The sequence below is a fragment of the Ovis canadensis genome, chromosome 2, assembly GCF_042477335.2.
Source record: "Ovis canadensis isolate MfBH-ARS-UI-01 breed Bighorn chromosome 2, ARS-UI_OviCan_v2, whole genome shotgun sequence".
In the NCBI taxonomy this organism is placed as follows: Eukaryota; Metazoa; Chordata; class Mammalia; order Artiodactyla; family Bovidae; genus Ovis; species Ovis canadensis.
In genome coordinates this window covers 254902815-254927057 of record NC_091246.1, presented here as the reverse complement: position 1 = coordinate 254927057, position 24243 = coordinate 254902815, and the positions used below count along the sequence as shown (strand labels likewise).

The 24243-nt window shown below is 58.4% G+C and overlaps 1 protein-coding gene across 1 annotated transcript in view; it reads left to right on the top strand.

The window, feature by feature from the left end:
• The window catches only part of CROCC (ciliary rootlet coiled-coil, rootletin), a gene marked incomplete at its 5' end in the record, with an annotated part of 53901 nt that overhangs the window by 21429 nt on the left and 8229 nt on the right, over positions 1 to 24243 (top strand). Inside the window, 18 exons of the mRNA XM_069573792.1 lie at positions 15 to 111; positions 769 to 852; positions 1234 to 1464; positions 2058 to 2257; positions 3622 to 3804; positions 5219 to 5363; positions 5982 to 6128; positions 6475 to 6705; positions 7388 to 7581; positions 7771 to 7898; positions 8829 to 8998; positions 10856 to 11035; positions 11747 to 11881; positions 12264 to 12407; positions 13290 to 13528; positions 14028 to 14187; positions 16146 to 16313; positions 17533 to 17884. Of these exons, the coding sequence (XP_069429893.1) occupies positions 15 to 111; positions 769 to 852; positions 1234 to 1464; positions 2058 to 2257; positions 3622 to 3804; positions 5219 to 5363; positions 5982 to 6128; positions 6475 to 6705; positions 7388 to 7581; positions 7771 to 7898; positions 8829 to 8998; positions 10856 to 11035; positions 11747 to 11881; positions 12264 to 12407; positions 13290 to 13528; positions 14028 to 14187; positions 16146 to 16313; positions 17533 to 17884 (3188 nt within the window). The remainder of the gene's footprint in view (positions 1 to 14; positions 112 to 768; positions 853 to 1233; positions 1465 to 2057; positions 2258 to 3621; positions 3805 to 5218; positions 5364 to 5981; positions 6129 to 6474; positions 6706 to 7387; positions 7582 to 7770; positions 7899 to 8828; positions 8999 to 10855; positions 11036 to 11746; positions 11882 to 12263; positions 12408 to 13289; positions 13529 to 14027; positions 14188 to 16145; positions 16314 to 17532; positions 17885 to 24243) is intronic.

Genomic DNA, 24243 nt, shown 5'->3' with positions numbered 1-24243 from the left:
TCCCCCGCCTACAGAGTGACCGAGCTGGCCGTGACAGTGGCGCGCCTTCAGGACCAGAATCTGGAGAAAGACCAGCTCAACAAAGCCCTCAGCGAGAAGCTTGAGGCCCTGGTGAGACGCGGGGTGCGATGGGAGGGACCAGATGTAGGCTGAGGGCTGGGTTGCTTGGGCAGCCCACTCAGAATCCGCGTCACCCCTCGTTAACTGAGCACCTAGTGTGTGCAGCTTTAATGTGAGCACCTAGTATGTGTCAGCCGTAGTGGTTAGCACGTTCGCTTCCTTTATCCCATTTCATCCCCTCAGCTGTTCTGTAGCGTGATCCCCATTATACAGATGAGGAAGCTGAGGCCCAGGAGAAAATACTTGTCCAGAGTTCTAGAGCCATGTTGCTGGCCCGTCAGGACTGGAACTCATGCCTATGCCCTGCTAGCCCAGGGCTCTTCCTGTTGGAACTCAGCTGCCTCCCCACCAGAGGGACACCCCTCATGGGTGCTGCCTGGGTTGGTCATCCTGTGTGTGGTCTGGCCTGGATTCCACGCCCAGCTCTCTTCCAACAGGCTGTGTGCCCTGGAGCACACACTGTACCTCTTGGGGCCTGGTCTGTTCAGTGAGGCCACTGGTGCTGCTGTGGGGTCTCCCAAGCCGTTGGCCTCTGGGCATGGCCTTCCAGGCGCTCTGATGGGCGGTGGTCCAGGTAGGGAGACTGTGGTTTCTGACTAGGGCAGAGACCCTGACCACTCTTTCTTTGTCTTCCCAACGCCACTCTAGGAATCCCTGCGGCTCCAGGAGCAGGCGGCCCTGGAGGCAGAGGAAGGAGAGGGGCTGCAGCAGACCCTGAGGGACATGGCCCAGGTTGGAGGCAGGCCAGCGCTGGCGGGGGCCTGGGCAGGGCCAGGGCAGGCGGGCCTGGACCACTGCGTCCCCTGGTGGCTTTGAGCTGAACTGCAAGCGGTTGAGGGCCCTGGCGCCCTCCCTGCTGTTCTCAGCTCAAACTCTGTCCGGAGCGGAGGCACTGCCTGTTCCCTGCCCGTCTGAGAAAGGCTCTATGGTGTCTTCTCAGTAAACGGAAGGCGTCCCGGTGGGCTGAGGGCTGTGATCAGGAAGCCTGCTTTTGGGAGGGCCCTAGGCTGTGTTGCGGAGTCTGTGGTGAAGCTGGATGCCAGGACTCCAGTGGCCGCGCTGCGCCCCACTAACCGTGCAGCTCCCCTCCCCTTCTCTCTGACCCACCCCCAGGCTGTCCTGTCGGACACGGACAGCGGCGTCCAGTTAAGTGGCTCCGAGCGCACAGCGGACACTTCGGACGGCAGCCTGCGGGGGCTCTCGGGGGCCCGGACCCCGTCCCCGCCGAGGCGGCCCTCACCCGGCCGCGGCCGCTCCCCGCGCCGAGGCCCGTCCCCCGCATGCTCGGACTCCACGCTGGCCCTCATCCACTCGGCTCTGCACAAGCGCCAGCTACAGGTCCAGGTGGGACAGGGCTTGAGCACCCTGTGCTGGGGATCCAGCCCAGGGCCGGGCCTGGCGCCTCCGTGGGTGGGGCCTGAGCACCCTAGGAAACCCTAGGGGCAGCCAGAGCCCGGGGAGAGGGTAGAGAGTCGGGACCGGAGGTGGCCGAGCGCGCAGCGTCTGGAGTGGGAGGGGCCTGAGCTGCTGGGGGCGGAGCCTGGGTGGAGCTAGAGTCCTGGTGTGGGAGGGGCTTGAGCCGCTAGGGGCGGAGCCTGGGTGGAGCTAGAGTCCTGGTGTAGAGCGGAAGACGAGGCGCCCACATCTACCAAGACAGCCTTGGGTGAGGGCGTCAGACGCGGGGTGCGGAAAGGAGTGTGCTTGGTGTTTGGGAGACTTGGGTAGGAGTTGTCTGGGGCCCCAGGAGCTGGAGGTTCAGAGCCCTGGCAGAGGTGTCAGAAGGGTGGGAGGGCACCGTGCAGGGGAGTGGACACTGAGCCTATGGGCTTCGCTCCACTTTGCCGCCCAGGGATGGACGCAGGTCTGGGTCCCAGAGCAGGCTGGTGTACATCCTGCGGAGAGCAAGGGCTTCCCTGGACTCAGTGATTCTGCCACAGGACATGCGGGGGCGCTATGAGGCCAGCCAGGACTTGCTGGGCACCCTGCGGAAGCAGCTTAGTGACAGTGAGGGTGAGCGCCGTGCCCTGGAAGAGCAGCTGCAGCGTCTGCGGGACGACGCCGACGGGGCCGCCCGGGCCCAGGAGGACGCGCAGCGGGAAGCCCAGCGCCTGCGCAGCACCGTCGACCTCCTGAACAGGTGCCAGAGGCCAGAGGTGGGGCGCCCAGCCCCAGGGATGAGTCAGCCTGCACGTGCTGGATTTGCACTAATACGGTCGTAACTGGCCACGTGTGTCTGTTCAAATATAAGGCAACGTTTACAAAAGCGAAAATTCAATCCCGCAGTTGCGTTAGCTTCGTTTCAAGTGCACGTATGACTAGGAAGCATTTCCATCAGCCCCGAGAGTCATATTGGCAGTGTTATTCTAGACTCTGTTTCTTGGGGATTTCAGGGACAAGAAATTATCCATTCTTGGCTGCCTGATGGTTTTGATTTTTTGTTCTTGCTTATTTTTCTTTTTTAATGTAACTACATAATAAAAAGGTTGAAAATGGAGGGAAATAAAAAGGTGAAATCTCTTCACAGCCCTCCCTCCCCCACCCATCCTGACCCTGTTAATGCCCTGGCTTTGCTTTCCATCATGTTTCCTGACAGTTTGCAAGCGTCCCCCGTACACCTCCTGTGTGCCAGGCTCATTGCCAAGTCCTTCACATGTACAGTCTCAGTCAGCCTTCCTGTCAACCCCATGCACCCCACTGCTGTTACTGTCTTGAGGTTGAGAGCCTTGCCCAGGGTCACACAGCAGTGTCGCTGGGGTAGGCGATGGGATTCTGGTCCATCTCATGGCAAAACCAGTGCTTCCCGCCTTGGAAGGAGGAGTGCTTTTTTGTAGTAGTATTCTTAGTGAATGCCTCATTTCGCATGGTATTGTTTTTCTTAATTTCACGTTGTTATGTTTTCCTCTGCCTACTGCCAGCCTTCGTACCTAGTGTATTCACGGGGTGCCATTTTGAGCAAAGGGGAGTTGGCAGTGGAGGATATGACAGCCGTCAGCCCTAAACCAGAAACTCGAGTCTTGGAAGGAGGCTCTTCCCTCCCTTGCCCTTGCCCTGGTTGCCACGTGCTGCTGGCCTGGGCAGCAGACTTTGGGATCTGGACATGCCCAGTCTGTTGGGCCTCCCAGAACTGAAGGGCATGGGGTGCTGTAAGGGGGCCTTCCCGGGCTAGGTGGGCCAGCAGACCTGGCGGCAACAGTGCCCACATGTCTCAAGCCTGGCCTGGCCTCTTCACCCAGAGGCGAGGCTTCCACCCATTTCTCTGGGCCTCCAAGTGGGGCTGGATGGGGAAGAAGGATGTCTGGATTCTCTTGGCTGGAAAGAGTCGGCTCCAGGGAGACGTGGAGGAGATGAGTGGGCCACATGCAGGGGCAGGAAGGCTTCCTGGAGGCACGGGCCTCGGAAGACGGCAGTCTGTGGTTCCTGGCTAGCACAGTAGCGTGGCCATCCTCCGTCATGGAAGGGGCCCTGGCAGCCCCTTCAGCGGCCCCTTCTCTCGTCCTGCAGAGAGAAGGACAGCCTGGCCCACAGCCTGCATGCGGCCAAGCAGCAGGCCGAGGAGCTGCGACAGGAGCGGGAGAAGCTGCAGGTGGCCCAGGAGGAGCTGCGGCGCCAGCGGGACCAGCTGGAGGAAGAGCGGGAGGACGCGGCTCAGGACTGCACGCGGGCGCGCCGGGAGCTCGAGCGCAGGCGAGTGGCTTCTGGCGCTGAGCTGGGCCCGGGGCCCTGGCTGTCCCTGGGGGCTCGGGAGCACTGACTGTGCGCGGGCCTCCCACGTGCTCGGAGTCCTCGCCGCACCCCCTGCGGCAGGGTCTCCTAGCCAGACCTGCAGGAAACTGGGGCTCAGGCAGGTGGAGTCGTTTCCCAGAGATCAGAGCTGGTCGGAGGCAGTGTGTGGATGATGATAACAGCTAATATAACAGCAGTTACTTTGTTGTTCGGTTGCCAGGTCGTGTCCGACTCTTTGCGACCCCGTGGACACATGGCAGCATGGAAGCATGGCAGGCTTCCCTGTAGTTACAATATATAGTAACTTCCCTGTAATCATGTATATAACATTTATATGAAAGCAAGCAAAGTCGCTCCGTCGTATCCAACTCTTTGTGACCCCACGGACTGTAGCCTACCACGCTCCTCCGTCCATAGGATTTTCCAGGCAAGAATATTGGAGTGGGTTGCCATTTCCTTCTCCAGGAGATCTTCCTGACCCAGGAATAGAACCCAGGTCTCCCGCGTGGTACGCAGAGGCTTTACCATCTGAGCCACCAGGGAAGATAACATTAAATAATAGTTATATGTAACTTCATGTATAATATAAAGTTACACATAACATTCAGTTCAGTTCAGTCGCTCAGTCGTGTCCGACTCTTTGCGACCCCATGAACCACAGCACGCCAGGCTTCCCTGTCCATCACCAACTCCCAGAGTTTACCCAAACTCATGTCCATTGAAATGTCGGTGATGTCATCTAACCATCTCATCCTCTGTCATCCATATTATTTAATTAAAACGTAACATTTTATATGTAACATTATTTTAATTAATAATATTATTTTTAAATTTAAAGTTATAATAATAAGACTAATACTAACATTACTAAGTACCAGACACCATTTTAAGCGCTTAGATTCTCTTGTTTCACCTTCTTAATAACTCTGTGATGTAGGGGCTGTTATTAGCTCCATCTTATCAACAGCGAAACTGAAGCACAGAAAGGTCATTTAAGTTGAAGACCCAGGATTTGAACCCAATCACTGGGGCTTCAGAGTTAACGTCTTAATCACTGTACTGTTCACTTATTTCTCTGAGGCATAAGTGACAGTGATGTTTAGCACGTTGTGCCGGTGGATGTTATCCTTGTTTCTGAAGGCCCTTGGGGAGGTATGTCAGGTTACAGTAAAGACACACGTCCTTTTAACAACTTCACAAGGTGGGTGTTACCCCATTTTGCAGATGTGAAAACTGAGGTTCAGAGTCACCGTGGGCTTGGCTGTCCCTGTGGGTGAGGCTCCTGCCTCGTGCCTGGCCTCTCGCTGCTCCAGCATGTCTGGCGGTGGGAGACTCAGGGGAGTGACTGGGGCAACCCCTGCCCTCTGCCCCACAGCCACAGACAACTGGAGCAGCTGGAAGGGAAGCGCGCAGGGCTGGCGAAGGAGCTGGTGGAGGTGCGGGAGGCGCTGAGCAGTGCCACGCTGCAGCGGGACATGCTGCAGGCCGAGAAGGCTGAGGTGGCCGAGGCGCTGGCCAAGGTGGGTTCCCGTTTGCCACCCCGCCACAAGCCCACCTCTGCCCTGGGCCCCAGGCCTTCTCCCTCTGGCCACAGGCTGGCCCCCTCCTCCTAGACTCAGGCTGACCTCTGTCCTGGGCCGCAAACAGACCTCTGATCCCAGCCGTAAGTGAACTGCCCTCCAGGCCTGGTCATACCTCTGCTTTTCCAGGTGCTTCTGGGGCAGGGCCTGTGACTCAGGTCGTCCGGCCCCATCTCCGGGCACAGGTCCTGGGGTCTGTGAGCGCTGGGGGCACCGTTCTTGGTTGGTGCCGGCCCCACTCCCTGTGTCTAGGCCCTGAGCAGGCCCGCCCCCGACCCCACGCTGGTGCCCTCTGACCTCTGGCCGTGCCCTGTGGCGGGAGCCGGCCTTGTCGGCCCTCGTCCAGCTCTGCGTGGGCAGCAGGCCGTCTGCAGGGATTCTGTCTCACGCTGCATCTCCTTCTCGTGGCCCCGCCCTGTCTGAGGGCCTTGTCTCCCCACGCCTCCCCCTCCGCCCATCTCTCTGACTTTCTCCTCGTGCTTCTGCGTCTCCGCGTCCCTCGCGTCTCTTCGCTGCTCTCTCCGCCTGACCGTCTGGCCGCTGGTTCCAACCCTGCAGGCGGAGGCTGGCTGCGTGGCGCTCGAGCTCTCCACGACCAAGCTGAGGGCGGAGGAGGCCTCTCTGCGGGATGCCTTGTCCAAGCTGAGCGCCCTGAATGAGGGTCTGGCGCAGGACAAGCTGGCCCTGAACTGCGTTGTCGCCCAGGTACGTGGTGGGCCCGTGGACCCTCCTGCCTTACTCCCGCCCCTGCTCCTCAGAGACCCCCCAGAGGCGTCCCCAGGCCCAGCTCAGGCCCAGCCCACCCCTCCCTGGACGCCTCTGTCCCTCTGTCTTGTTCTGTCTCTGACTCCGTCTGTCTTCTCCCTTGTGGTCTGATGGAAAAGAAGCTCTGCAGGCCCTGCGTCTCCTCCCCAATGGCCTGATGGCCTCCGGCCCCGCGCTTGGCCCTTGGGAACCTCCCCTGTCCTGTAGCCCAGTGTGGGTGATGGGTGGGCCCCCTTCCGCATGAGGGCTGGGTTTGCCCCCGCTCTCAGCCCCGCCTGACCCGCAGCTGGAGGAGGAGAAGGCGGCCTTGCTGGGCCGGCAGCGGCAGGTGGAGCAGGCGGCCGCCACGTCTCAGGAGGAGCAGGAGCGGCTGCAGCAGGAGCGGCTGGAGCAGGAGGTGGAGCGGCAGGGCCTGGAGGGCTCCCTGCGGGCAGCGGAGCGGGCCCGGGAGGTGCTGGAGCGCCAGCTCCCCGAGCTGCACCGCGAGCGCTGCCGGCTGCAGGAACAGCTCGCCCAGGTGGGTGGAGGGGCAACACTGGAGGGCTTCTAGACGCTGGAAGTAACAGGCTCTGGAGCCTGATTCCCCGCTGAAATCCAGCCCCGCCTCTGCAAGCTGGGACCTGGAGCAAGCTCCCCAACGCCCCCATGTCCCGGTGGCCCCATCTGCAACACTGGGATGATAGCTCTCATCCCAGAGGGTTGTTCTGAAGAGTGCACCTTGTAAACACTTGGAAAAACGAGTCACCGCTTAGTAGATACGAGGCAGAGAAATTCAGAACTGGAGTCAGGCGTGCTGGGAAACCATAGCTGGAGGGACCTTGGGTCTGTCCTGGAGGGCCTGGCTTCCTGGGAGAGGTCGCTAGCGAGCAGCCCGTGTGGCGCGGGAGCCGGGCTCCAGGCCCCTCCCTGCAGCCTGTGGGGCAGTTCTCCTGTGGTCTGTGCTATATACCCACCTTCCCTGGACATGCTGGGGGAACAGCAAGGGTTCAGTTACTGCCCAGACTGAGCGAGGACCCTGTGCACTGCAGGTCCAGAGAAGGCTGTGATTTGTCCAGATACAGCACGTCAGGGTAGACCCTGGGCCTGGGCCTGGTCTCCTGCCTGCCAGGCCAGGGCTGGGTCAGGCCCAGAGCTGGGATGCTTCAGGATAAGCAGGGGAGATCCCAGGGGTGGCGCTCACAGTGCCTAGTGGGGGCCAGCTCTCCAGGCAGGTGAGCGAGCGAGAGCAGCAGCTGGAGCAGGCCCGACAGGAGACGCAGCGGCAGACGGAGGCGCTGGAGCGGGCAACGCGGGAGAAGGAGGCTCTGGCCAAGGAGAGGGCTGGCCTGGCAGTGCAGCTGGCGGCCGCCGAGCGTGAAGGCCGGGCCCTGTCGGAGGAGGCTGCACGCCTGCGGTAAGGCCTTGGGCTCTGCCTGGCCCCCCTGGGAGGGATTGGCCAGGGTCGCCCGGTGACCAGCCCCGCCCACGCATTGGACCCAGCTGGGCAGGTAGGGTGGCACCTGGCCCTGCCTGGCCACGCCCCCGGAATCCTCTGGGGCCCCGGGCGCTGAGTCCCAGGCCTCAGGTATGTCGTGTGCTGCAGCTCGGAGAAGGAAGCCCTGGAGAGCAGCCTGTTTGAGGTGCAGAGGCAGCTGGCGCAGCTTGAGTCCCGGCGGGAGCAGCTGGAGGCAGATGGGCGGGCCCTGCTGCTGGCCAAGGAGGCCCTGACCGGTAGGCAGGCCTGAGGCGAGGGGCGGGGAGCACCGGGCTCCACCCAGACTGCACCCCGTGGAGTTCTGGGCTCTCCCTGAAGTGGGGGTCCTTGGCTCTGGCTGACCTGGCCCCCAGCCCCTCCTCTTTCTGGGCTGCAGGCTCCTCATCTGACAGAGATGAGGAGCCCCACCTCCCGAGGCTTCACCAAGATGAGGTGAGGGGAGCATGGCCTCGGCAGGATCCCTGCTGCTTATCGTCAGCAGGACCCTGAGAGAGTCCCAACTCTCTGGAGCCATCAGCTGCCTTTATGGTGGCTTTCATTGCCCGCAGTCTCAGAGCTTGGGGTTTTTTCTCGCTCCACATTTACTGAGCACCTCAAGAAGGGGAATGCCGACAGTGTCCGGTGGCCTCCAGCCCCCAGGATGGTGTCTGGATTCCTCCTGCAGTCGGGCGCACTTTCGTCGCGGCCGTTTCCATTAGTGCTGACAGTCCCCCAAGCATACCGTGGCAGTCAGTCACTAAAGGCGGCGTCTTGCGGAAAGCTGCATGGCCTTGGGAGGACCCTGTCTTCCCTGAGCCTCCCTGTCCTCACCTGGGAGTTGGGGGTAAGCCTCCTAGGCGTGATGTGAAGCTGTGACATGCCCGCCAGGTGCCCGCCAGAGTACGCGCTCAGTGACGGGGGCTGCCGTATGTTTGTGTCCTCCCCATTTTGGGGCCCCTTCTTCAGTCATTTCATCCTTTAGATGCCATTCCAAGTGGGTAGGGCCACTGGGCCATGCAGCCGATAGGGAACTGCGGCCCAGAAAGGGCAAGGAGGCTCTCCAGGGGAACTCAGCCTCGACACCAGAGGGACGCTTTCCCCTCTGGGACTTTGTCCCCGTGGTTCCCCTGGCCCAAGTCTGCTGGCCCACTGGGGAGTTCGCCCCAAGACCTGCCTGCCCTGTACAGGGGAGCTGGCGGGCCTGCGACAGCAGATGGCAGCTGCAGAGCAGAAGGCTGCTCTGGACAAGGAGCTGACGGCCCAGAAGCTGCTGCAGACTGAGCGGGAGGCCCAGGCCTCTCTGCGGGAACAGCGGGCAGCCCACGAGGAGGATCTGCAGCGCCTCCAGCGAGAGAAGGTTCGGGCTGCTGCCTTGGGGCAGACTGGGGAGGGCTGGGTGGGGGGTGGCTCTGAACCACTAGCTTTTGCTCCTCTGTGACCTCAGGCAAGTCAGCCTTCTCACTCTGCCCCAGTCTCCAAATCTGTGAAATGGAACTTCATCTGTGTTTCAGAGGCTCTAGGGGCAGCTGGGAGGATCCATCAGGGGCCCCTTCTTACCAACCATGCAGATTCCCAGGCCCCAGACTTCCAGCCCTGGTGACTGAGGCAGGAGGTCCACAGACGCGTTTGGAAAACGCTGGTCTAATGCACAGCAGGAAAGCACTTTAACTTGTGAGAAGTGCTATTTGCACTATTTGAAAGTATGTTTGAAAGTGCTATTTGAAAGTAAATTCTGGAGACCAGAGCACCTACGAGAGTAAGGGGCAGGTCACTGGAAGAGCAGAGCAGCAGTGTCTGAGCACACCGGCTCTCGAGCTGTGTTGCCCGGCTCAGACCTGGTCTTGGCCGCCTGCTGGTTTTGCTACCAAAGGCCGCTGTGCCTTCACTTGCTCATCGTAACCGTGGGGAACGGTGACAGTTTGAGGCTGGCCAGAAAGCTTGTTCAGGATGGAATGGTAGGCCAGCCCAACCACACGAAGGGCTTCCCACAGAGCAGGCGCTTTCTGGATGCTGGTGGTTATTGCTGCACTGAAACACTTCCCGGGCGGGCCTCTGGGCAGGGCCCTGCTTCACCCCTCTTGGACTGGGCTGCCTCTGACAGAGGGTTCGGGCTGTGGCCCTCTCCGCCAGGGGCCCACGCACCCCACCTTCTTGGATTTGGGTGGATGGAGGCCCCCTCCCTCAGCAGGGGCGGCACCGCCTTTTACGCAGGGTGTCCTCACAGCTGCTAGGACGTGTGCGGGGCCAGGCGACCCCCTTAGGCCCCGGGCGGGCTCTGCCTGTGCTGCCTGTGGGTCTCACCCACCCAGTCCTGGGGGCCAGAGTCTATGCCCGCCCCCCCTCTCCCTGCAACCCCAGACTCAGCCTCTTAATGTCAGCAGACCTGTGGCTCCCAGACCCAGGCCGCCTCAGTCCTCACGGCCGACCTAGCCGTGCTCTGCCCAGACCCCGAATCCCAGGCCTTCTTCCGCATTCTGTGTGTGCGCGTGTTAAGTTGCTCAGACGTGTCCTGACTCTTTGCGACCCCATGGACTGCACCAGGCTCCTCTGTCCGTGGGATTCTGCAGGCAAGGAGACCAGTGTGGGTTGCCGTGCCCTCCTCCAAGGGCTCTTCCCGACCCAGGGATCGAACCCCAGTCTCTTACGTCTCCTGCACTGGCACGTTGGTTCTTTACTCCTAGCGCCACCAGGGAAGCCCACCACAGCCCACTGTTCTAAAATTCAGATTGCCCCTTACCGCCCTGGCTTGAGACCTCTGCTGTCCCTAGGAATCAGATCACTCCCCCCGACGTGCACTGGTCTGGCGTGGTCTGGTCTGACTGCTCTGTGTGGCTCTGGCCCTGGCCTTCACCCTGTCTGCCTTGTAATTCAAGCTCCAGGGACCGTAAACATCATGGTTTCCCTGTTCGTCTTCCTCTTTCCTCCGAGCTGTCTCTGGGGCTGGACTCGGGCCCAGGGTCCTTTTTCTTTTTTCTCTACCTGACTAACTGCTGCTCATTTCCTCCAGGAAACATTTTCTGCCCCCGCTCCACTCAGCCCCCATCCTCCCAGCCTGCTAGTCGCTGCTCCTTGGGGTTTGCACAGCCCTTGCATGTCCCTGTCATAGCCCTTCCTCTCACCCACCTCACCTGCCCTGAGGCCCGGCCGCCCTGAGGGTGGAGAGCGGCTGCCCACCCAGCTGCATGGGTCACGCACACCTCGGCCTGGCCCTCAGGAGGCGGCGTGGCGGGAGCTGGGCGCAGAGCGGGCCCGCCTGCAGGGTCAGCTCCAGCGGGAGCGGGAGGAGCTGCTGGCCCGGCTGGAGGCTGAGAAGGAAGAGCTGAGTGAGGAGATGGCCGCCCTGCAGCAGGAGCGCGACGAGGGCCTGCTCCTGGCCGAGGCTGAGAAGCAGCAGGTGCGTGGGCTCCGGCGGCCGCCTGAGGGGCCAGTCCCTGCTCGCGTTGCAGGCTTGCGGCCAGGAGTCCTTTCTGGGCCTTAGTCTCCTCACCTCACAGTGGGAACTCAAGGGGCGTTTGTGAGGCATCACCGAGACCCCCATGTCCAGCGGGTGGGCCTGGCACATGGCGGGAGCTTAACGCGTAGCCACCACAATCCTGACATCATGAGTGTTGTTCCCGAAGAGCTGACTCCCTCCACTCACCCTTCCTCCACCCCAGGCTGGGCGTGGAGTCCCTGTGACTGCCTCCGAGCAGTCCCCACAGAGCCTGCGTGCAGCAGCTGACCCTCCTCAGAAAGAACTAACTCCTGACCTTCCTGTAATGTAATGGAGACAGGGCAGGCTGCATCCATCTCCTTACCCGCCACGTAACCCAGGGCAGGTCACTTTACCTCTTTGAGCCTCAGTAGCCTCATCTGTAAAATGGGAATAATGAAAGGCCCTTCAGGATGTGCGACCTCTCGTGTCTGTGTCCAGGTGGTTACCACTGTTGTGACAACAGTGCCCGGGCGCTTTTCTGGGGCTGCGACTTGGCCCCGGCTCCACCTGCGGTGGCCGGTCAGGGCCCCAAGCCCCGGGGGCACCGTTCCCAGGGCGGGGTGGGGAAAGGCCCAAGCATCCCCCCGGACCTCCCAGGATCCTGAGCCCTTTGCTCCCGCCTCTCCGCAGGCCCTGTCACTGAAGGAGTCCGAGAAGACGGCGTTGTCCGAAAAGCTGATGGGGACGCGGCACAGCCTGGCCGCCGTCTCCCTGGAGATGGAGCGACAGAAGCGGGACGCCCAGAGCCGCCAGGAGCAGGACAGGGTAGGGTGGGCGGGGCTGGGGGGTGGGGGCGTAGGCCGAGGCTGGGGCGGAGGTGTGGCCCCGGGTGGGCGTGGCCCGGGCAGGGGCGGGGCCCGGGACGAAGGCTTGGCTGTGCCCTGGGGCAGCTTCCAGGCTGTGCTGGAGGCTTCGCCCTTTCTTGGGGGTCGCCACTGGAGGCAGAGGGTACAGCTGGGCCCTGTGAATCCCTAGCCTGGGGGAGACAAGCTGCGTGCAGAGTGCTTCCGGGTATTGAGATCACAGAGGGCCTGAAGGGCCGCCATGCGCGGCCGCGCTGGGAGCCGACAGTGGGCAGTGCCCCGCTAGCCCAGCTGCAGTCGGGGTGGACACTACAGCCCCAAGTCTGAGGAGCCATCGATCCTAGAGCACCGTGAACGCCCTGACGTCCGAGCTGCGGGACCTGCGGGCCCAGCTGGAGGAGGCCGCCGCGGCCCATGCCCAGGAGGTGAAGAGGCTTCGGGAGCAGGCTGGGGACCTGGGCCGCCAGCGGGAGTCCTGCCTGCGCGAGGTGAGCCGCCCGCCCGCCTGCCTGCTCGCCCCTCTGCCACAGCACAGCTGAGGCCGCTGGGGGCCCAGAAGGTGCCTTTGAGAGTAAGGGAAAGAAGGGGGGAAGGAAGGGAAGCGAACATTTGTTAAGGGCCTTCTGTGTACTTGAAAGGTTGGTGGGGTCCCTGCCTTCTTAACTCATTATTGACCAGGGGTTTTTGCAGAAATTAATGCCTGTGGCCAGCAATTTGTAAGTGAATATTGAAACGTTTTTGGTCAACATATTCAGGTAACAGGTTGTATTAATACATCTCTGGTCAATAACGTGTTAAGGTTGATCCTTAGGATGATCGATCTTTTCAGGGGGCTCTGTTGCACAGCATGTGGCAACTTCTCCAGCCAGGGATCACACCCGTGCCCTCTGCAGGGGAAGTGTGGAGTCCTAACCACCGGACCACCACAAAGTCCCTGCAGGGTGCTCTTGACTGATGATTAGGTGGTGGTAGTGTTAGTCGCTCAGTTGTGTCTGACTTTACAACCCCATGGACTGCAGCCCACCAGGCTCCTCTGTCCATGGAATTCTCCAGGCAAGAATACTGGAGTGGGTAGCCGTTCTGCTCTCCAGGGGCTCTTCCTGACCCAGGGATCGAACTGGGTCTCCCGCATTGCAGGTGGACTCTTCACCGTCTGAGCCACCGGGGAGGCCCTGATTGATGGTTCTTTCAGGCCAGAGCACCGCTGACTCCAGCATGCTTTGCCCCAAATCATAACCTGCTCACCTGCAGGCCCAGTCGCGGCAGAGGGATGGGGCAGGCGCCTATGGCTCCGGAGACGGGAATGGGCGGGCTCGCACCCAGCCCAAGGGGGCCTGGCCCTCGGCTGTGGACACCCGCTGTCCTCACAGGCAGAAGAGCTTCGGACCCAGCTGTGCCTGCTGGAGGAGGCGCGCGGCGGGCTGCGGCGGGAGCTGCTGGAGGCCCAGCGCAAGGTGCGGGAGGGCCAGGACGGCCACGAGGCCCAGCGCCAGGAGGTGGCCGAGCTTCGGCGCAGCCTGAGCGAGGGCACCAGGGAGCGCGAGGCCCTTCGGCGCTCCAACGAGGAGCTGCGTGCGGCCCTGAAGACGGCAGAGAGCGAGCGGGTCAGGTGGGGGATGCGCCGGCCCTTCACCGAGCCCCGCCCCTTCGCCAAGCCCCGCCCCTCACTTCCTTCCACCTCATCCCTGGGACTGTCTCCATCCCCACGGTTCTGGGGGAATCGCACAGGTGGGGTTTCCCTACCCTCAGACCAAGCTCAGACTCTACCCGTTTGAGGTGATTTTCCTTCCCTGCAGGAAGGGGAGTGGTGGTGGCCGGTGGGGGGCGGCGGCGGGGTTGGGGGTGGGGGGGCCAGACCCTGGCCCCACCTGCCAGCATCGCCCTGGAGACCAGTGTGCCTTCTGGTCCACCTCTCCCCGCCGAGGGTCTGCTCCCCGTCCCTGGAGGGCCTGGCCCAGGGGAGGACCGCTTGGCAGGTGGCACTGGGCACCTGCGGGCAGGAGGCAGCCAGAGCCACTCCAGAAACCAGGGGCAAGGGCAGCTGTATAGGGTCACTCAGGGTACCCTCCCCAGGACTGGGGGCCACCTCTGCCCTCTGACCCCTCCAGCCTGAAGCTTGCCAACGAGGACAAGGAGCAGAAGCTGGTGCTCTTGGAGGAGGCCCGGGTAGCCGTGGGCAAGGACGCTGGGGAGCTGCGGGCCAGGCTGCAGGAGGTGGAGCGCTCCCGGCTGGAGGCGAGGCGGGAGCTGCAGGAGCTCCGGCGGCAGGTACACCCCCACCCCCATCCCCCCCACCGGGCACTCGCTGTGCGCCCCAAGTCTACCGCACCCCCTTCCTGGAGCCGAGGCCCCTCGTATATTTAAAACCAAGGGCTTGAACTGCAAAAGGCCTGTTACCTGTCTTTGGTATTAATGGATGGTCTTCGAGAGGAGTCCTCAAACCGTGAAACTGTGTGTGTGTGTGTGTGTGTGTGTGTGTGTGTGTACTTCTGTGTACACATTTATTCACATAGCTCCACAGATTGGGTCCGGGGGTCTTAGCCAGTTCTCAAAGGAATCTGTGAAGAACCGGAGGTGCAGATCCCATGAACTAGGTCAGGAGCTGCCAAACCCTTGTTTTGAAAAGTGTCCAATAGTAAATATTTCCAGCTTTCTGGGCCTTACAGTCTCTGTCGCAACTACTCTTCTCTGCCATCATTGGGAGGAAGCTGGCCTGGGTGGTACCTAACGTGAGTGGAGTGTGTTCCCTTAAAACCCTGCCTGTGGACATTGAAATTTGAATTTTATATACTTTCCATGTGTCAGAAATATTCTTTTTTTGCTTTTCTTTCAACCATGTAAAAATGAGGCATTTTTAACTACTCAAAACATACAAACCATCCTTAGCTCAAACTCTTACAGAAACAGGTGACTAGTGGAATTTGGCCTCTGGAATCTTGGCCTGCCGTTTGCAGAGCTCTGAACTAGATGACCTCCAAGGCCGTCAACAGCAGCAAGCACTTAAGTGCCTGCTGTATACTGGGCACTGCCCTGGTCACTGAGCACTCAGGCTTCCCCACTCCAAAAGACCAGCAGGACAGGAAACAGCCCCCTTTGGCACCCAGGCTCTGAGATACTGCAGCCTGAATAACGGACCCCCCCACCTTCCACCAGTGTGCCCCTAATCCTCTACCCAGGCCCCCTTCTGCTAGGCTGAAGTCCTGGGAAACCACGAGAATCTCTGACGGGAGCCTGTGTACCAGGCTCTGGCTGGGGTTTTGTGTGAGATAGCACGTTTTCAAGTTCCCTTTGCTACAGTGCTGCAGGGTAGGCGGGCCTCACCCCCACCTGCCTCTCTGGGAAATAGGGGGCTAGAAACATCCCTTTGATTCTACTTGTCTGAGATCAGATCCCAGTGTGCTGCTTGTGGGCTGTGTGACTTTGGGCAAGTCAGCTCTCTGAGTTTTCGTTTTCTTGTCTGTTAAAGAGGGATAATGTCAGTACCTATCCTGTATTAACGAGTTCACATGGCCAAAGTACTTAGAACAGGGCTGGACATGTGGCAGACACTCCATAAAATTAGGCATCATGGTGGAGTTGAAAGATGACCCAGAGTCCCTGCCCTGCAGAACTCCTGGGGGTCAGCACTCCCTGCCCCGACTCTCTGTGGGAGGTAGCTGTGAGTAGGTGGCACACTGAGGTCACTGGTGCCCAGGCGATTAGGTGGCACACTGAGGTCACTGGTGCCCAGGTGATTAGGTGGTACACTGAGGTCACTGGTGCCCAGGCGCCTGACCGGGCTGGAGTTATCAGGCACGGGCTTCCAGTGGATTAGGGTTGTGTTCAGTGTTATGTATCCCTAGAGATTCCTAGGTGGCTCAGTGGTAAAGAATCCGCCTGCCAATGCAAGAGATGTGGGTTCCATCCCTGGGTTGGGAAGATCCCGTGGAGGAGAAAATGGCAGCCCACTCCAGTGTTCTTGCCCAGATAATCCCACGGACAGAGAAACCTGGTGGGCTACAGTCCGTGGGGCTGCAAAGAGTCGGGCAGTAAGCACGCACACGTGGTCGTGGTCTCTAGAGCTGCGGGTCCCGAGTTCCCTCTGTGCCAGGTTTGGACCGGGCAGGTTCCGGGGCAGAGCTGAAGCACTGCTGTTGGGGCTTGTGGCACTCACGGGCACCCTGGACTCGAAGGGAGCATGGTGCTGAGAAGCGTCCTCGGTTCTGCCTGTGCCCACTCTCTCCCAGATGAAGATGCTGGACAGCGAGAACGCCAGGCTGGGCCGAGAGCTGCTGGAGCTGCAGGGCCGCCTGGCGCTGGGCGAGCGGGCAGAGAAGGAGGGCAGACGGGAGGCCCTGGGCCTGCGACAGAAGCTGCTGCAGGGCGAGGCCAGCCTGGAGGCCGTGCGACAGGAGGTAACCAGACGGTGGGCAGGCGGCCTGGACGGGAGGGTCCTCAGGCGCAGTTAGAAGGGGCTAGGGACTCCAATAATGAAGTCGTCTTTTTGGCCACGCTGCTTGGCATGTGGGATCTTAGTTCTCTGACCAGGGATTGAGCCGTGCCCCTGCAGTGGAGGCAGGCTTAGCGCTGGGCCTCCGGGGAAGCCGTGCTGCAGGCATTCTGAGAGGCCACACCTTAGGACTGGCCCCTGACCCCCACTCCTGGGGACTCTTCCCCGAGTATAACAGTAATACCGATAAGAACTGTGTAGTGGGGGTAGGAGAGCTTTGTAGACAGAAACTTGTTTGATTCTCCCAGCAGCCTCATGAGGTGGGTATAATTAGCCCCAGTTTAGAGAGAGAACCAGATACTGAGGCTCAGAGGTCAAGGGTACTTACCCAAGGTCACACGGCCACCCAGGTCTGTCTGACTACAAAGCCGACACTTGCTGGCACCGAATCTACTGTGTGACCTTGACTGAGTCACTCGACCTCTCTGTGCTTCAGAGCAATTATAGGAGAGGGGTATACCAGGCCCTGGCGCAGGTCTCGGCATCCAGGTGTCCAGTGGACGGCGCTCAGTGAAGCTAACGGCAGTGAGTGGGAGGTTGGCTCATTCTCTGAGCCAGAGGCGTGTGTGGTGTGTGTGTCACGCGCGTCGCTGGTAAGGAGTTTTTAGTGCCTCCTGTCCTTGTGTGATTCACTGATAAATTATGTGCACTGAGAGGCACCCTGGTCTGGTGGTTAAGAGAAAAGGTCTGGGTCCAGGGCTGCCTGGCTTTGAATCCTAGCTCTCAGTTTTCTAGCATTGTGGCCTTGGGCAAGGTAGGGAACTGCCCTGTGTCTCAGTTTCCTCATCTGTGAACGGAGATGACTCATAGTGGTGATTAGATTTGATTTTCTGGGTGGGGGAAGTGCTTAGTGCCTGGCCTGGCACTAATAAGTCCTGTCTGCAGGCCTTAGCTGTTAGTTTATGACTAATGAACGGTGTACACTGCAAGGCACATACAGAGAAGGCAGAGAGAAAACACGCTAGCCTCTCCCTCCCTACTCTCCCGACGTTCGAGCATCTCCTGCGTAGGTGGAGACCACAGGTGCTGCGTGCTGTACTTTTGGGCCCGTGGGCCGGGAGGCTGGGTGTCTGTTGAGGGGTGGCTTTGCTGACCCCTACTCCTGGGCCTTGTCCCCACTCCAGCTCCAGGGGGCCCAGCGGAAGCTGCAGGAGCAAGAAGGCGAGTTCCGGGCCCGGGAGCGAGACCTGCTGGGCTCCCTGGAGGAGGCGCGCGGTGCCCGGAGCCAGCAGCTGGACCATGCCCGCAGCCTGGGACTCAAGCTGGAGGCCGCCCGAACCGAGGCCGCGGACCTGGGACTGCGACTCAGCGCAGCCGAGGGCCGGGCTCAGGGCCTGGAGGCTGAGCGGGCCCGCGTGGAGGCTCAGCGGCGCGCGGCAGAGGCCCAGCTCGCCGGCCTGCGCTCGGCCCTGCGCCGGGGCCTGGGGCTCGGGGGGCCAGTGGCCTGCTCCCCCGCCCGGGGCGCGCCTGCGGGAGGTGAGAACAGAAGCAGCTGTCGGCGGGCGGGCCTTGCGTGGCCTCCGCCCCTCGCCCGCCCCTAGGCCTAGCTCTACCGCCACCAGGCGCCCAGGGCCTGGCCGCCCCTCCTCTGATGACCCCGCCCTGTGGCTGGTTCTGGTGACTTCGCAGAGCCCGCCCACCTGGGGCCCAAATCACTTTCCGGCCTCTTAGCCGGGGCCACGCCCCCTCACAGAGGCAAAGGGGCACACGTGGATTGATTGCTGCTTTTTAAAGGGCTTTCCTAGTAGCTCAGAGGGTAAAGCGTCTGCCTACAATGGGGGAGACCTGGGTTTGATCCCTGGGTCAGGAAGATCCCCTGGAGAAGGAAATGGCAACCCACTCCAGTATTCATGCCTGGAAAATCCCATGGACCAAGGACCCCATGGGGTTGCGAAGAGTCAGACACGACTAAGCAACTTCACTTCGGAGGAAGCGGGAGGTGCTTTCTTTTTTTTACATTGAACCATGGTTGATTTGCGGTGTCACTTCTGATGTAGAGTGACGGGATACAGTTACATGTATGGAAGTGGCTTCCCTGGTGGCTCAGTGGGTAAAGAATCCGCCTGCAATGCCAGAGATACCGGTTCGATTCTTGGGTGGGGAAGGTCTGCTGGAGAAGGGAAAGGCTACCCACTCCAGTATTCCTGGGCTTCCCTGGTGCCTCCCCTGGTAAAGAACCCATCTGTAGTGCGGGAGACCTGGGTTTCATTCCTGGGTTGGGAAGATCCCCTGGAAAAGGGATAGGCTACCCACTCCAGTATTCTTGGGCTTCCCTTGTGGCTCAGCTGGTAGAGAATCTCCCTGCAATGTGGGAGACCTGGGTTTGATCCCTAGGTTGGGAAGATGCCCTGGAGAAGGAAAAGGCTACCCACTCCAGTATTCTGGCCTGGAGAACTCTGTGGACTGCATCGTCCATGAGGTCCCAAAGAGACACAACTGAGAGACTTCCACTTCACTTTATGTATGTAGGTATATTTTAAAATATTTTTTTTGTTATGGTTTATTACAGAGTATTGAATAGAGTTCCTTGTTGTGTGTCCACTCTACATAAAATAGCTCATATCTGACAATGCCAAACTCCCAGGTCATCACTCTGCTAACCATCTCCCCCTTGGCATCCACAGGTTTGTTATCCATGTTTGTGGCCCTGTTTCTGTTTCATAAGAGTTTATTTGTGCCATATATTTAAAAAAACATTTATTCACTTGGCTGTACTTGGGCTTAGTTGTGGCACGCAGGATCTTCCATCTTCATTTTCTGCCTGCTGGATTTTAAGTTAACTGGGCAAGTTCCCTGAGCAGGAATCGAACCCTGGCTCCCTGCACTGGGAGTGCAGAGTCTTAGCCACTGGACCGTCGATTCCACATATAAGTGAGATCAAGTGGCGTTTGTCTTCCTCTTTCTGGCTGGCTTCACTTAGTGTGATGAGCTCTAAGCACACCTACGTTGCTCCCAGTGGCGTCACTTTGCTCTCTTTTGAGGCCGAGCAGCAGTCCGCTGTGCGCATGTCCGCGTCGTCTTGACCCGCTCCTCCGCTGATGGGCATTTAGGCCGCTCCCTGTCTTAATATGGACAGTGCCGCTGAGAGCATAGACTGCGTGTGTCCTTTTGAATTCTGTTTTTGTCTGGGGATATGCCCAGGAGTGGGATTGCTGGATCACATGGCAACTCTGTTTTTAATTTTTTGAAGACCTTCCGTACTATTTTCCATAGTGGCTGAGAGGGCTGCATCTTGACGCCCTCACCTCCTCTGGGTCTGTCTGTCCTCTGATTGACTCCTGCCCTCTCTCCATCAGCTCCTCATCCTCTTCCATCTCCCATCACAGCCGCCCACTCCTCTGTTCCGGCCTGCGGCCACTATGTCTACCCTAGAAAGATGCGCACTCAGCCCACCCGCCCTCCAGGAACTTCAGGAGAGACCCCCCCACCTGCCGTCTGCTCCCAAGGCCCAGGGGGTGACACTGGGGAAGGCATCACTGTGCTTCAAGGGTGCAGGCAGCCTCTCAGGGAGCCCTCATCTTGTCTCAGCCTAAGCCCAGTCTCACCTTGACTCCTAGGGCTAGAAAATAGGTCAGGGGAAAGTCAAGGGATATTGTTGGTTGGAACGTAAAATAATGCAACCACTGTGGAAAAGTGGTTGGGCAGTTCCTCAAGCAACTAAAATTTAGAATTACTATTTGTTGTTGTTGTTGCTCAGTTGCTGAGGCATGTCCGACTCTTGGTGACCCCAGGGACTTCAGCACGCCAGGCTCTGTCCTCCGTTATCTCCCAGAGTTTGCTCAAATTCGTGTCCATTGAATTCGTGATGCTATCTATCTGTCTCATCCTCTGCTGTGCCCTTCTCCTTTTGCCTTCAGTCCTTCCCAGCATGAGAGTCTTTTCCAATGAGTCGGCTCTTTGCATCAGGTGGCCAAAGTATTGGAGCTTCAGCATCAGTCCTTCCAATGAATATTCAGGGGTGATTTCCTTTAGCATTGACTGGTTTGATCTTCTTTCAGTCCAGGGGACTCTCAAGAGTCTTCTCCAACACCACAATTCAAAAGCATTAATTTTTCAGTGCTCAGCCTTCTTTATGGTCTAAGTTTCACATCTGTTTATGGCTACTGGAAAAAACATAGCTTTGACTATGCGGACCTTTGTTGGCAAAGTGATGTCTCTGCGTTTTAATGGTGTCTAGGCTTGTCATAGTTTCCCTTCCAAGAAGCGAGCATCTTTTTAATTTCGTGGCTGCAGTCGCTGTCTGCAGTGATTTTGGAGCCCAGTTACCATATGACTCAGCAATTCCACTCCTAGGTATATCCCCAAGAGAACTGAAAAGAGGCGCTTGAACAGATATTATATATTGTACACCATTTCAAAGTGTGCATGGACAGGTGAATTGATAGTGTAGTATTTGAATACAGTGGAGTTTATTCAGCCTCAAGAAAGAGGGCCATCTTGATCTGCGCTGAGGATCCAGTTGTTAAGACTCAGCATTTCCACTGCACGGGGGCGGGGGGTGGGCATGGGTTCGATCCCTGGTGAGGGACCTAAGATCCTGTAAGCCATTTGACATGGGCAAAAGAAGAAAAAAAGGACAGATATAGTATAATTATAGCAAACATTTAGCATCGACATTCATGGAGAGGGAATGTAGAGGTTGCCAGAGGTGTGGGGAAGGGAGGATTACTGCTCACTGGCTGTGGAGTTTGCGGTTGTGTTTGTCTGCTGGGGCTGCTGTAACACAGCAGGACAAACCAAGTGGCTTAAACAAGAGGAAGTTGTGTCTCGTGGGTCTAGAGGCCAGAGGCCCGAAGCCCGAGCGCCGACAGGGCCGCCCTTCCTCTGCAGAGTGAGGGAAGGATTGGCTCCAGGCTCCGAGCCTGTGGGAGTTTCTTGGTGGTGGAGCATGCCCCGTCTTCGCGTGGAGCTCTCCTTGCGGGTGTGTCCAGGCCCCCCTTTGTGGCTGGGCCAGGTCTCAGTCACAGCGTGTGGGATCTAGTTCCCTGACCAGGGATCTAACCCGGGCCCCCTGCATTGGGAGCATGGAGTCTTAGCCACTGGACTCCCGGTGAAGTCCCCCAAATGTCCCCTTTTATTAGGACACCGATCGTGTTGGATCAGGGCCCATCCTCCTCCAGTGTGGGGCTGCCCTGGTGGCTCAGGCAGTTAAGAATCTGCCTGCTGTGTGGGAGATGCAGGTTCCATCCCTGGGTCTGGAAGGTTCTCTAGAGAAGGGAGTAGCAACGCACTCCAGTGTTCTTCCCTGGAGAATTCCATGGACAGAGAAGCCTGGTGGGCTGCAGTCCATGAGGTCGCAGGGAGTCAGACATGACTCCTCATCTTAACTCATGACAGATAAGGTCCCATTCTAAGGTATGGCGGTTAGGACTCCAACGTGGATTTTGAGGGGACGCAGTTCATAAGTGGTGATGGAAAGGATTTAGAAGCAGATAATGGAGACGTTCATGCAAACAGTGTGAATGTAACTAATGCCTCTAAAGGTGGCCAGAGAGCCCTGTTTCGGTATATGTATCTTATCACAATAGACGTGTTTGGGGGAATTCCCTGGCTGCCCGCTGGTTAGTGCTCTGTGCTTCTAGGGGCAGGGGTTTGATCTCTGGCCAGGGGACATCCTGCAAACTGTGCAGGGTGGCAAAAGATGGAAGAAAATGCTTGTTGTTAAAGATAAGGCAGCGGTGGGGGCTTGGGGTTTGTGTGGGAGGGCAGGGAGAGCCTCACTGAGGAGGTGGTCGGTAGGAAAGGAAGGGGGAAGAGACTGCAGGCGAGCGGGTGGGTCCCGAGTGGCGGTCCCCCGCCCTGCGACCCGCAGAGGCCACCGGGCAGCCAGGGAGCGGCGAGCAAGGTGGATAGGTGTGGGGTGATGGCCGCAGGACCTGCTCAGGCAGACCTTGCAGGCCACCACAAGGTGCTGGCTTCACTGTGAAGGGTGAGGCAGTGAGTTGATGTCCTGCTTGGAGTCCTTTGGGTGCTGACGGACTGCGAGGCCGTTAGGGTGTCACTGGGCAGAGGATGCTAAGGGCAGGCCGACTCCTCGTCTTGCAGTGCCCCTGTTGACCTCTAGGTGCCGTCCTGCCTCCGTCTGCCCTGCCCCCTCCCCCCTCTTCACTGCCCATCTTCTCCCAAGCAGAGTTTGTTTTTCTGCAGGGAAATAGGGGCACCTGCATTCCAGTCTCAGCCCTGGATCTTTCAAGCTTTGAGGCCAAGCCAATCACTTAAGAAGAGGTGGCAAGGATACACAGAAGAACTATACGAAAAAGACCTTCACGACCCAGATAACCACGACGGTGTGGCCACTCGCCTAGAGCCAGACATCCTGGAATGCAAAGTCAAGCGGGCTTTAGGAAGCATCACTACGAACAAAGCTAGCGGAGGCGATGGAGTTCCAGTTGAGCTCTTTCAAATCCTGAAAGATGATGCTGTGAAAGTGCTGCACTCAGTATGCCAGCAAATTTGGAAAATGCATCAGTGGCCACAGGACTGGAAAAGGTCAGTTTTCATTCCAATCCCAAAGAAAGGCAATGCCAAAGAATGCTCAGACTACCGCACAATTGCACTCATCTCACACACTATAATGCTCAAAATTCTCCAAGCCAGTACATGAGCTGTGAACTTCCAGATGTTCAACCTGGTTTTAGGAAAGGCAGAGGAACCAGAGATCAAATTGCCAACATCTGTTGGATCAGAAAAAGCAAGAGAGTTCCAGAAAACATCTACTTCTGCTTTATTGACTATGCCAAAGCCTTTGACTGTGTGGATCACAACAAACTGTGGAAAATTCTGAAAGAGATGGGAATACCAGACCACCTGACCTGCCTCTTGAGAAATCTGCATTCAGGTCAAGAAACAACAGTTAGAACCAGACATGGAACAGTGGACTGGTTCCATATTGGGAGAGGAGTATGTCAAGGCTGTATATTGTCACCCTATTTATTTAATTTATATTCAGAGTACATCATGCAAAATGCCAGGCTGGATGAAGCAGAAGCTGGAATCAAGATTGAGGTGAGAAATATCAATCACCTCAGATGTGCGGATGACACCACCCTTATGGCAGAAAGTGAAGAGGAACTAAAAAGCCTCTTGATGAAAGTGAAAGAGGAGAGTGAGAAAGTTGGCTTAAAGCCTAACATTCAGAAAACTAAGATCATGGCATCTGGTCCCATCACTTCATGGGAAATAGATGGGGAAGTAATGGAAGAGGTGGCAGACTTTCTTTTCTTGGGCTCCAAATCACTGCAGATGGCGACTGCAGCCACGGAATTAAAAGACGCTTGATCCTTGGAAGACAAGCTATGACCAGTCTGGACGGCATATTAGAAAGCAGAGACGTTTTGCCGACAACGGCCTGTCTAGCCAAGGCTATGGTTTTTCCAGTGGTCATGTATGGATGTGAGAGTTGGACCACAAAGAAAGCTGAGCGCCGAAGAATTGACGCTTGTGAACTGTGGTGTTGGAGAAGACTCTTGAGAGTCCCTTGGACTGTAAGGAGATCCAACCAGTCCATCCTAAAGGCGATCAGTCCTGGGTGTTCATTGGAAGGACTGATGTTGGAGCTGAAACTGCAATACTCTGGCCACCTGATGTGAAGAACTGACTCATTGGAAAAGACCCAGGCTGGGAAAGATTGAAGGCAGGAGGAGAAGGGGATGACAGAGGATGAGATGGATGGCATCACCGACTTGATGGACATGAGTTTGAGCAAGCTCCAGGAGTTGGTGATGGACAGGAAGGCCTGGCATGCTGCAGTCCATGGGATCGCAGTCAGACACAACTGAGCGACTGAACTGACTGAATCTCCTCTGAGCCTGTGTAGCCTGTGAAGGGGAAAGATT